Source organism: Acipenser ruthenus, chromosome 28 (assembly GCF_902713425.1).
Source record: "Acipenser ruthenus chromosome 28, fAciRut3.2 maternal haplotype, whole genome shotgun sequence".
In the NCBI taxonomy this organism is placed as follows: domain Eukaryota; kingdom Metazoa; phylum Chordata; class Actinopteri; order Acipenseriformes; family Acipenseridae; genus Acipenser; species Acipenser ruthenus.
This window is the reverse complement of record NC_081216.1, coordinates 19,807,260-19,819,992: the sequence shown is the minus strand read 5'-3', so window position 1 is coordinate 19,819,992 and position 12,733 is coordinate 19,807,260. Positions and strand designations below refer to the sequence as shown.

The following is a 12,733-nucleotide window of genomic DNA, read 5'->3' as shown; positions in this document are numbered from 1 at the left end:
ATGTGTTTTACATAAATAGGTTAATGTCATCAGGTGCAAGTTTACATTAAAGGTTTCAACACCGTCCAATGCATTCAATTTAAAATCTGTCTAAATTCAAAAGTGCAAACACATTTTTTTTTCCCATTAACAAAAACATTGCTTATATAGTCTTCAATGTAATCTATACCTTGCTGATTACTCTTAAAGGCACTACAGCTTGAGGAAATCATGATATTATAATGTACACACTGGCCACAAGAGCCTGCATGCCTTTCAAGGACTATATTACAGAGTGCCTCTTGAATGATCAATGCATCTTATTCGTTTTTTTACAATTGGATTTGTTCTCTGAATAAAGACCAAGTAAATTGAGGTTGTATTACAGTGCGGTATGTGCTTTATGAGCACTGCTTTGTCTCAATATAACAACAAATCCTAAAAATGTTTTAACAAAACATGCCAAAGCCCACGCCTTTAATCAACCCAACATTTTTGCTTTAGATGAGAAAAAAAAAAATACAACATGAGCCTGGTTTACCACACCTTCGTAAGGTGACACTGTGCAACAAACTACTTCCATGTACAACCATTTCTATTTCTAACAGCAATTGTGTTCAATGAGGGTGCCATTTATTATTTATATAGATATATATCTATATATCTATATCTATATTTACAGTAATTGTAGCTGACATCTATTCATTGCATACGCCTCAAATGTGAAGTTTTGAAAGAAACACATGTTATACAGTAGCACACATGTATTTTCATTTCAAAATTGTCCTCACTCCTTCACTGGCTTCTTTCCTGTCAATAACTAATCAGCTGCTTCCCCTATTAACTGGTATGCTTTCAGCCAACATGCTTTGACCCAGAAGAGGTGAAATGACCCAGGGAGTACAGATGCAAACAGATAACCCAAGAATAAGGCACAGCTACCAAGGGTTTCCTTTAATGTAAAGGACTACCCGATATCATGTTTTAAAATGAAAATACACGTGTGCTAGTTCAGACATATGCAGCTAATGGTAGTGCAAAATGGCTAAGATTCATGGAATTATTTTGTTAGCTACAATTACTTTAATGCATTTGTTTATTTATAGTTAAGATATTATTTGTATTTTTAGAGGGATGGAGGGAGGGGGGATTCTAAATAGGAAATGTACGGTTTTGCACCACAAAAGAAAATAAATTCACATTATGCAGACATGCCATATCATCATGCTATTGTTGACCCCTGCTACTCTGATACACTCCATGCACCTATTATCCTCCATCCACATGCTGGCAGCTCAAGAATTGTGGTAATACAGTATAATGTAAATGCAGTACCTATTCCCCATGTTTTCCCCAGATAGAAAGCAGTCTGCTTATTCATAGATCATTACAGAAAGAGACATAGAGGGCCATTACTGAAACTTCAGTGGGAAACATAGTTTGCATTACACAATTAGGGAAGGAGCTGTCCAATATGGAAAAACCTTTTACTGCATGTTAGGCGACTGAATATGCTCGCTTTTAAAATACACACTTTGTTGCGATATTATAAAAGAAATCCTCTCTTCACCCAGGCATTACATCTCAAGCACCTGGGGATGTTTAACTAATAAGCTATTAAAATGCATCTATTGAGTAGGTGTTACTGATAACTTTGATATTTATTTTCTCCATTTACACATGTTTTCAAGTTAATAATTACAGTAATTTATTGTATGGCATGACTTACATAAAGCTTTGTGTCCTTGGCACCATAGAGCCAGTTTTTTTTTTTCAATTTAAAGTATTGTACCCATTATCCAGTTTTTTTTCATTAAAGTTATAAATTGAATCATTTAAAAATCTTCGGCTAGCATCCTGTTACATGGTATTGTTGTGTATCACCATGACAACTTCCAAAAGAATCACAGAGAAAAGGAACCCTCAACTGGTTAACAGTGAATAAACCATATAAAATGGGTTTAAAGTCAGCTGTATGCTACTCATGTGAATGGATCAAAGCGTGTGAAGTTTGATTGCTATTTTGATTGGACCTGTCCAGTTTAATGAATGTAAAATGTGGTAAAGCTGATGAATGTGTGGTAGATACTATGATGCGATCTCATTCTTGTTGGGAGACGGTGGAATCAGTTTCTTATAGAATGTTTTGGGATAACAGTAGTCCAACTAAACCCATTGAGTATTGGTCTGGGTACTGTATATTTGGTATGCTACTTTCATAGACCTGACATGATCTGGTCACAAATCCGAATTGTATTTATCACTGTTGGATTCAAACAGTTTTAGGAAAAAGCACTGAACACAACACAGTATTATTTTAAATAAGCACAAATCATATTTTGAGATTTGATATTTGTGTGTTACTTCCCATTAAAATGACAAACTGGGACTCGAAAATCGCTTTGATTTGGTGCATTATGTGTAAACAGACGTTTACTTTGCACTTGCTCAATTCGTAGTGATAAATGTAACTACAGCGTGGGGAAGCCTGAAAATCACTGATATTTTTTTAGTCAAATACTGTGTGCTGCACTGCCATCTGCTGGAACTAGAGAAAGCTGACATACTGTGTAATCCAATTTAAGGTACAGTAAAATGTATGGGAAAGTCAAGCAGAGACAAACAAATCAAGCATGATCTGGAGCAGCATGAAACCAACAGCACAGAGGTATTTGTGGCCATTCATATATATACTATACTGTCCAGTTACACTTCATTTAAAATGAACTGTCAGTTTGGTTTACAATAAATCGCACTTATTCTGGGATGTATATTGTTCATGACAATATCTCACAGATTCCCCCCTCTTCTGGCAGAGAAATAAATAATTCCTGCGATTTTGTTTTGTTCATTCTGAGCTATATGTATTACCACAGATGAAGTTACAATGTAACCAAGTTGCAGGAATCGATGAGAAAGCGCAGCCATTGTGAGCACATAATGCAAACGTGCAGAAAATGCATGGGTGATTGATTACCCCTTTCCCTTCATTTTCACTTGCCTTAGGTTTCAGACAGACTGCTAAAAGAAACTGTGATTCATTATTGATCATGGCCCCTCTTCACCTGGTGTTTCGACATTAAATGCACTTTTAATTGAAGATCGACATCTTAAATATGTATTCAAAGTTCAGAATTTTCTGTGAAATCCTGTTAATTTCTCTGTTTTTAAATATCGATATGTGTTTAGTTATCTAGGTTCCCCTTAAATAAACACTTGTGTAAATATGTTTTTTGTTAGTACAGGTATTACTATGATAAGGAATTATACTATAAACGTTACCGTAATTCACCTCGCCGACACCTGCTTATTATGCCGTGCATGTTGCTGTCTAGAGATCACGTGGCTAAGTAACCACATGACTTCCCCGGTTCCGGAAAACACAGGAAGAAAACGAAGAAACGATCAGGAAAGACATTGCTTTTCTTTCTGATTATATGTTTTATCAAAACGATGTCGATGTCTACGTTTCAGAAGGTGACACTCGTCTCCTGTCTCGTTCTCTGTATTTCCCTGCTCCTTCCCAAAATGCTTTTATCCAGGGGGAAGAAGGAAGCAGGACAGCAGGAGGGTAAGGATTCAAATGCCACAATTTCGCCCCATTCATTGTCTCCCTCAATATTTCTGTCTAGAATGGTTATTTTAAAAACAAAATTGCAGCGGAAAATCCAACCGTGTATAAAGTAATTGTCAATTTGGAATGATTGAAAACAATAAAGGTACGATGACACGTTCAGCATGGCTCATTTTAAATTCGACTGGTGTAAATTGAAATTGCACGGTATGGAAAACGTCATCATAAAAGAAACACGACAGTCTCTCTAAACAATAGTCAGTAGCAGTTGTTTTCTAAAACGTATACCTAAATACAAGTTTGATAAGTCATAAATAGAATCCAATGGAATTACCGTTTAATATTAACCCCCTTCTAATCCTTCCACGCCCGGTGTTCATAATGTAACCATCTGTTTTAGATACCCAAATAAACGTTATTTTGTGGTTCTTGTTTGTTTTGTTTTACCTTAATCCAATAAAGCCATATACAACCCCTGTCATGGTTTTTATTTTCGTTTGTTTATGCCCCACTCTGTCCCCTGTATTGCACTCCTACCTCTAAATATCAGATGTTGGGACCATTGCCAAACAAATATATGTATAAAAATACTTTTATTGATTATAATTAGGTTTCACTTTGGGCACGTTTTTCAAAGCTTGGTGACTTCCTGTTGAGTATCAAATATTTAAGTAAACTTCACTAAACATAACAGAAGATTCAATTTAATTTGAAATACAAAAAATAAAACACTTGTTAAATAAAGTGTAATAGTTTCTTTAGATAGACACTACCCTTCTCCAAGTATGACATTTATGGAGACTTTCTTGGCAGTCACTGTGACAGAAATCTGTTTTGGGGATACTTTTTTTTTGGGGGGGGGGGGGGGGGGTGGGTATACTGGTTAAATGTTCTGCATTAAATCATCTGTCCCAATACCTGCTGGATGGTTGTGTATAAACTTCTTGTTGGGTATTTTAAAACGGGGCACAGGTCATCTCTCACCAATTGTTAATCATTGTGAGGAAAAAGAAGGTAAAACACTCTTTTTAAATATATCTTATTCTGCTAAACGTACGATTAAACGGGAATCACCACAATGCTATGTAACCTGTGGAAAATAGTTAAAGTATAGCTAAATGATTAAAAAACATAATATAATTGAAAAGAGGGCAGTGACCACTACACAGGCTGCCAGTGAAGACAATCTGCAAAAGTATAAGTAAGATAAGATAAGTAAGAATACATTTTTTTATTATTATCAACCATGTTAAAAGACCTGTATTGATAAACACTCTGACAACCGTATTTTAAGCTATGGACTGAACTGTGACTGGAGACCCCCTGAGTCTCAGAATGTAAAGATACGCAAAGTTTCAAACAGGAAACTCAAAATACACCTGCGGATATGATAATCTGGTTGACAAACAAATCTTTGAACCACCACCAAAAGACAGGTAGACAGACAATAACAACTTATGTCAGCCTTCAGCCAGCTACCAATAGTAATCCAGCCAGATACATTTAAACCTACTTCTCTACAATTAGTACAAGTCCTCCCCAAACTCCACCTCATTTTCGGCCTTGTCAAGGGAGTTGGCATCAAACTGTTTCCTACCTTAACAGTATCTAGTAATACCACATTGAAACTGCATCTCGTGCTGTAAAGGTATCTATAGAGTAAATGGAAATACAGTATTTATATATTTTTTCTTATAATGAATGATTGAACTCAGTAACACTTTATTCAAACCCAACTTGCCTTACCCTGGTATCTTGTTTCTTTTGCCCACATTGCCCAGTGGAGAGAAATGGGGAGGGGCTGTACTGTATGTGAATAGGTTTAATTCATACATTACTGTCTTAAACTTAATGATTTACTGTAAAATAAATAAAGAACAGCAAATACTGCTTCCAGATCTGTCCAGTTAGTCTTAAGATCGATTAGATCACTAAATAGACCCCATCAATAAAAGTGTGTTAACCGAAAAAAATAAGTATATGCATGATTATTATTTATTACATTTTTTCTTCACAGCTAAAACTTATGAAGTGGGCCCTTGTCTTGAGCATCGTGGGTATTCCATTCATTAATACTTTAATTTATTTGTATTTACAGCAGGGCCAGGTCGATTCCCTCCCACAATGCACCGCCAAAAGATGTCGTTCCCCCAGTCTCACAACGCAGAGGCTGTGGCCAAGGCAAAGGGGGGCAGCGGAGGGGGAGGAGGGACGGGAGGGGGGAGAACCAGTTTCATGGCACAGATCATACCAGTATATGGTTTTGGAATCCTCTTATACATCCTATACATCCTCTTCAAGGTATGCTGTATTCCAGGTCTTACAAGCCATTGGGGTCTGTGTTAGTGATCTATACTGTGGTGGATCTACTGTAAATGCTTACTCTTTAACTCCTATGATCCCAGCAGGGGATTTTACCCTTATTTATTTATTGATCCACTGCCTTAACATTACTATATACAGTACAGAGTACAATGAAAATATAGTGAAATACATTTTAGGGTAGTTACAAAATTATCAATACCAAAAAGATACTGTAGTCAGCTTTTAAACAATATATTTCTCAGTATGTGTTTCGCAGCAGAGTTTATCACAGAATAATGTTCTGATGCAGTTTTCTTAGCCGTCAGAAAAGAGTTGTATGGATTGCACAGATCTGTTTGCAAGGTTTCCAAATGTAGTGTACAGCATTTTTAATGTGCTACACTTGCAGCAACCTCTAGTGGCTATCATATTGCGTGCAATGCAGTGGTCATACTCCATTTTTCTGTAACACTTTAAAATGATGGCTGCAAATTCATAATGGATTCCACCTGAATATCACACTTCCTCTGAGTTCTGAAGTTATTCATTTTTAATTCAGCCCTGTTAATTACCTGTATTCATTCCATGTTACTTTGTAACAAATGATCACATGTACAAGGCATGCATTCATGCATGAATGAACACTTCTCACATTAGTGAAGATTAAACAGTGAATTGATTAGGAATGGATGTTTTTAAATCTTGACGAAATAACTCAAAATGAATTACTACTTAGTGCATAAGATATTCAGGTGTTATTCCTGTGGTATTCAGCCGGAATTCATTATGCATTTTCGCCCATTATTTTAAAGTTATGCCACTAAAATATTGCTTCTTCTGTGATTGTAGATGTAATATTCTGATGATGCCGCATATAATATTACTCAACCAAATCTAAAAAATAATGACAAATAATCAAATATTTAAGACCATTATATTAAAACAAAAAGTTGATGGAACAAACTTCATTAACGTCAGAGGTTCATTACTGAAATGAGTTCTCTTGATCTTTTCCCAGCCTACCTTCATAGATTTGTGTTATACTCACTGGGAGAAGACAAGAATAAAATGGTGCAGCATCATTGAAGATGGCATCACTTTTTCAGACATGTTATTCACGTCATTTGGTCAGTTCCTTTCAAGGGAATAGTGTGTTGGTCATCATCAGTTGAATGAACAGGAGCCAGCCCACCGTTTGAAATCTTTATTATTTGCTTATCTCTATTTTTCTTATTTGTGATGTGTTTAATATGTGTATCCACCTCCACTTTTGATATGTAATGCACCTATTTGAGGATAATAACATACCATGATAACAATGCCATCAGTACCACATGTCACACGCAACATTACGCCTCTTAAAGAAAATGTCTATGTTTTATGTTTTTCAGATTACCTCCAAGGGCACAAATACCAAACCTGATCAGAGATTCCCTGCTTTAAATAACAGAAACATGAAAACAAAAATCAGTGAGTGCTAGTTAGAGTAAAGTTTAAAATTACAGCATACTGGTTAGGGTTTAAATTAAGCAGTATAAAGTTATGTCATATATACGGCTATATATATATTTCTTTTTTATAACCATAAATACTGCTAAAATAGAATTTTTAAATTTATTTTTACCTGGCTTAAATGTTTTATTGTTTAGATAAAGCAGACACATGTTCCAACAACAGTGATTTCATCAGTGTACTGTTATAACATTATAAGAGAAAAAAAGAAGAATTAAGCTGCCTTGGAAAGGATATCCCTGTTTAAATCCTCGAAGAGCAAATCTTCTGGTGAAATGTCCTGTGCAGCATCCGTGACTTTCCAAAAAACCCTGCAATGTCAATTCTTTTAAACTGTCAGCTGTACATCTTCTTAATTCCAATTCCAGTGGGAGGTCTGCGCAAACAGGCCCCCTATTGCAAGTACAGTATCAAGTGCCTGAGCATGAGCTTGTCTGATGAGGTACATTAAAAGCATGTCAATTCACAGGTTGCTATGTGTGTTCCTTTGTCGTACCTGGATTAGTGGATGGAGTATGTAATGTCATATCAGGACAGGGGAATCTTAGACCTATTATCTGCAAGGTTAGTTTGACTCGTCAATCGGATTGCGAGAGAGGGACATGATAGAGATAAAGAAACACATCAGCAGCAGCACTTTCTGACTGATGTATCTCCAATCATCTTCTTTTCAGCGAATTATGAACTCGCCCAGCTTCAGGAGAAACTGAAGGAGACAGAGGAGGTGATGGAGACGATCGTCTCTAAAGTGGAACACAATCCTGACACGTAAGAGATTAACTTTATCCCTTATAAAAGTTTACCATAGTAAAAGCATAGCAAAGTGTAATACAGAATAGTGAATGCATGGTAAAGCATAGGTAAGCATTGTAAAGAATAGAGAGGTATGATAAAGCATATTAATAAACATGTCAAACCAAGGTTAACTATGGTAAATGCATAGTATAACCATGGAAAAAAAGCATGGGAAAACTGTAAACATAGCATGCCAAAATATTGTGGTAAACTTTTATAAAGATATGATTGAATGGCCAAGACATGTGTTAGCAGAGTTCTAGATAAAAAAAACAGACATGGTTACACCACACTATTACATTTTAAGTAGTTCATATACCATGCTGTATTTCAATTTATGTCCTCGATGTTTTCAAAGAGGTGTATGTGTTCTGTAAATAGGGTGGTGTACTTGCGAGAAAAAAGTACTGCCTTTCATTACCTAACAAAGTGTGAAATCAGGTTTTCTTGAGCCTCTAGTACTAGATATATAATGTAGTATTTGTTACTATAAATGACTGTTTCCATTTTTATTGATTAAAGTAATCTGAACGGTTGGGTTTGCTGGTCCACAGTGTATGCTATGATTAATTTCCTCACCTGGTGTGTTCCGATTACAGGATTAAAAGTGTCACTTCAGAGCACGAAGAAAAATTACTCCGACAGCTAAAAGAAATCACTCGGGCGATGCAGGAGGTAAAACTGATCGAGGGAATCTCCCCCGAGAAGGAGGCTGAGGAAGGCCCATACATGGAGGATTGGGAAGGTAGTGTACAGTAAATGCTGACTAAGAAAGGTGATTTTGGGCCGTGTAATTTTTATAATAGAATGTGCACTTCGTGTTTAACAGGTATGGCTGAGCAGCCTTCAGTTACAGCACACCCCTTGTATAACATGCACCACTTGTATGTTAATAAGCAACCTGTATTAATGTAATAGAGTATAATAGTCTTTATAAACATATTTCTGGTTATAAAGGCTTCTGATGTTTCATTCAGCCTGGAAAAGCAACCCATGAACATACTTTACATCCTAATTTCATACACTGGCTTTCGGTATGTTTTAAAACAGATGCCCAACTCAAATAAAACATCTCAAAAAGTGTACAGTATGTGTGATTATATATATATATATATATATATATATATATATATATATATATATATATATATATATAATTTTTTTTTTTAAGGTTATCCTGAGGAAACCTTCCCTATCTATGACGAACCGGCCTGCTGCAGACATAAGTACGACACAATTGTGGTGGATCGCTTTGACCTGGATCAACCAACCGCCGAAGAGTTAGCTGAAAGAGTGGGAGAAATAGAAACCATGGCCCAGGAGGAAGAGACTGCAGGTCAGGATATTGATGGGAAGAGAGAAAGTGGGAAACAAACCAGCTTCTGTGAACAAAGAGATGTCTCCCATTATAATGAAGATGAAGAACAAGAGGATTACAGCGAGTGTGAAGAGGAGGACCCAGTAGTGATAGCCGAGAACACTGGCTTCACCTGCGAGAGCTTTAGTGATGAGGAGGAGCTGTGCAGGGACCTCTCTGATGCCGAGGACACTGTTGAGAAGAACCACAAAGAAATCGAAACGGCAAGAGAGGAGCCGTTTGGAATGATCAGAAAGCGCAACAGGAAAGGAACGCAGTGAATGGGGTTCGAACAGGATAACCTAAAACGTATATCCATAGTACATGAGTCTTTCTTTTTCAGTCTCAAAATAATAGGCGTGCTAGCCAAGGTTTGAAATTCCATTTTCTTACCTTTCATTAGCGCTAGAAATATATTCTCACTGCCTCCTGCCGCCTTCTGTTGAAGAGCTTCTTGTGCTTTGCTTGTCTTTCATATGTAGACATTTCAAGACAATGATATGTTTCAGTTTAATTGACTTAAATGGTGTCCTAGGTAGGGTACGAGTATGCAGCTGCTTATCTATGGCATTAAATCTCAGCATGAGAGACACAAAGGAAATGCATGTAGCTTCATACAGCTTCTTTTTTTCATGCAACACTAAGCTTTTCTTTAGTTGAACTCACAGCGCAATCCCACATGAAGTAAGACAGAAAGAATGCAGTCTTGAAACAAGAAAAATGATGTGTCTTTTTAACATGTTGCTGCTCTCTTACAGCCTTCTCTTTAGTTTTAGTTACAGTGATGCAGCCATTTCCACCCTCCCCATACTTCACACCTTTCCACTATTAAATACAAGTGAAGTGCCTACCCACTCCCTACCCCCCTAAATTTGATTGTGTTTCGACTATATATTAACCAGTTTAACTGTACTATATATAAATGTACACTAATTATTTTGAAAATGTCCTGTACCCTGTCTTACTTTTTTAATCGATTTAAATCACTTTAGCTCTAAACACTGTCATTCTTTAAATAATTAAAATGATTCCTGGTAAATTTCCGTTATTTTTATTGTAAATCTGAGTTTATGTACTGTATAACTATTTAATGTATTTATGTATTTATTTATGTAATTACTCTATGTTGTCTTGGTCTTTTAGGAAATAACACAAGGATATTTACAGTGTTATTAAGTCAGTGTGGTTTTCATAATAAATTGTGAAAGCTTATCTTTCAGAACGTAGATCACGTTCAGTAATGTGTACGAGGACTTAAAAATCTATGTTAGAAAAGATAAGGAAATGCAAATTGCATGTTGCAGCACAATCATTTACAACTAAGAGTGATTTAACACTAGAGTAATTGTATTCATATTCACATTCATAGTCCATGTGGAATGCAATATACTTTGTATGTTTTCAGTGTAGCAGTGCCTATGGAATTGCCAGATACAAATGCTTACAAATTCCGTCTCATCGCTACACTCAATAAATTTGTTTTAGAAAACTGCATTTTATTGCATGTGTTTTTTTTTTCCTACTAACGGAGTCTACATTATGACTAACTATGAATAGTTTATTTGTGCATTAAATATGAATTGATTCATTGACAGTTTGTAACCCTTTTCTTTTCATTTATTCCAGATTTACAGTGAAGACCCCTAGTTAAATATGTTCTGTGTTCTTAGCTTTAAATGATCAAATGATTGTGTGAATGGGAGAGAATGAATCTGAACTGCAAATCTACCTCATGACCAGGAAGGACGCAGGGATGGGCTGACTCAATGGTAGGACAGAACCAGAAGTCATAGCTGTAAGCAGCTCTATTGTGATCAGCTGCGTTGTGTGCGGCGAATGGACAGAGCGTGCTGTGGTGCTGATCATGGGGAGGAGTTTGGCAGTGCAAAGGGAACATAGCTACGTGAGTATGGCCCCTTACACTGACAAGCCGGAGCGCTGCTTGTATGTTTTGTATTTTGGCAGACCTCTCTGGTAGCTGAAGCAACAGAGCCAGCACGACCCCCAGAGCATCTACACTGCCAAACCTTCTCAACCCATGTGTGCACCTGTGGATCATAATGTGCGATTATTGTTTATTATTTGGGAAGCCTTCTTTTGTTTGGGACTGCAATCCCACCGTCTATCATCCACAATACCATTGTTGGTAGTGAGGATAACATTTGCAATAAAATGGGAAGGTTGTTTTGTAGTTACACCCATTGATTCATTCCTGCACCACTCACATCCTGACACATTGTTAGAAAATAAAAACCTGTACATAATGCATTTGTTGGAACTTAAGATGCCACATTGTATGGGTATATACTTGGTACAGTAATTACTGTGCAACTGAATCTGCATTTTGAATTTTCATTTTCTCACTTTTAACATTTTCAAAAGAAGAAATGTCTTCTGTTTTGTTTGTCCTACATCAAAGAGGTTTTCAGAGCAATTTAGTACAAATTACAAGCAGAGTTTTGGTGAACACTATTTCAGGAAACATTTAATTACTATAAAAACAGATTACCAACCCCTCGCCCAAACCAACACAGATTACAGTAATGAAATGTAATTGTACCAACTGTAATCATCAGCAAACTGAATAAAATATGATGCAGAATTGAAAAAGTTAACATTATCATTTAAACTTTTATTTTCTTCAGCACATATATATTGTATTTAAACAAACATTGTACATAGAACAGCATACACCTTTTACATGAATTACAATAAAATACTAAACTGTTGCACATACATCATGAAACACAGTTATTTTTTCCATTTGTTTTCCTTGGTAAAGTTTAAAAAGTTACTTCTATGAAAAGCACAGTTTTGCAGTATAATCTAGATGTCCAAATACAAAAAACACAAAATAGGTTTGACCACAGGACAAGACATTTTTTTGTGCAAAACAGCAGAACTTGCTCAAGGCATTACAGAAGAGAAAGGTAGGACCAACATTTGTTCTTAATATTTCATGTAGAAAATTAACCTTTTGATGTGAATGTTGTTTGTTTCGATGTTTGTAAATCCTTTATTTGTAGGCAACTGCATGAGAGCTGTGAGACTGTGAATTGCTGAAATAAGACTTGCGGTGTGCAGAGGGTTCATACGGCTAAGGCTTGGCTTCAGAAAAAACATCAGCATCTCCTGTAATACGAGACCAACCCTGAAATCCTTCATTGAAAACATGGGTTACAAAAAACTAAAAAAAGTAAGTTTGCAAAACA

At 36.2% G+C, this 12,733-nt stretch overlaps 1 protein-coding gene across 1 annotated transcript; it reads left to right on the top strand.

The window, feature by feature from the left end:
- Positions 1-3,329: 3,329 nt before the first annotated feature.
- On the top strand, positions 3,330-11,031 carry LOC117434861 (protein RIC-3-like). The gene is made up of 6 exons (XM_034057532.3): positions 3,330-3,550; positions 5,652-5,854; positions 7,249-7,327; positions 8,044-8,137; positions 8,764-8,909; positions 9,336-11,031. Exons 1-6 carry the CDS (start codon positions 3,433-3,435, stop codon positions 9,800-9,802), a joined length of 1,107 nt encoding a protein of 368 aa, XP_033913423.3. The 5' UTR covers positions 3,330-3,432; the 3' UTR covers positions 9,803-11,031.
- The last annotated feature ends 1,702 nt before the right edge of the window (positions 11,032-12,733 follow it).

Excerpts from the sequence above, each read along its gene's own strand:
- LOC117434861 (XM_034057532.3), top strand. The coding sequence starts at position 3,433 with ATGTCGATGTCTACGTTTCAGAAGGTGACACTCGTCTCCTGTCTCGTT. Across the intron at positions 3,551-5,651 it reads GGAAGCAGGACAGCAGGAGG|CAGGGCCAGGTCGATTCCCT; the intron begins GTAAGGATTCAA and ends TTGTATTTACAG. Across the intron at positions 8,910-9,335 it reads ATACATGGAGGATTGGGAAG|GTTATCCTGAGGAAACCTTC; the intron begins GTAGTGTACAGT and ends TTTTTTTTTAAG.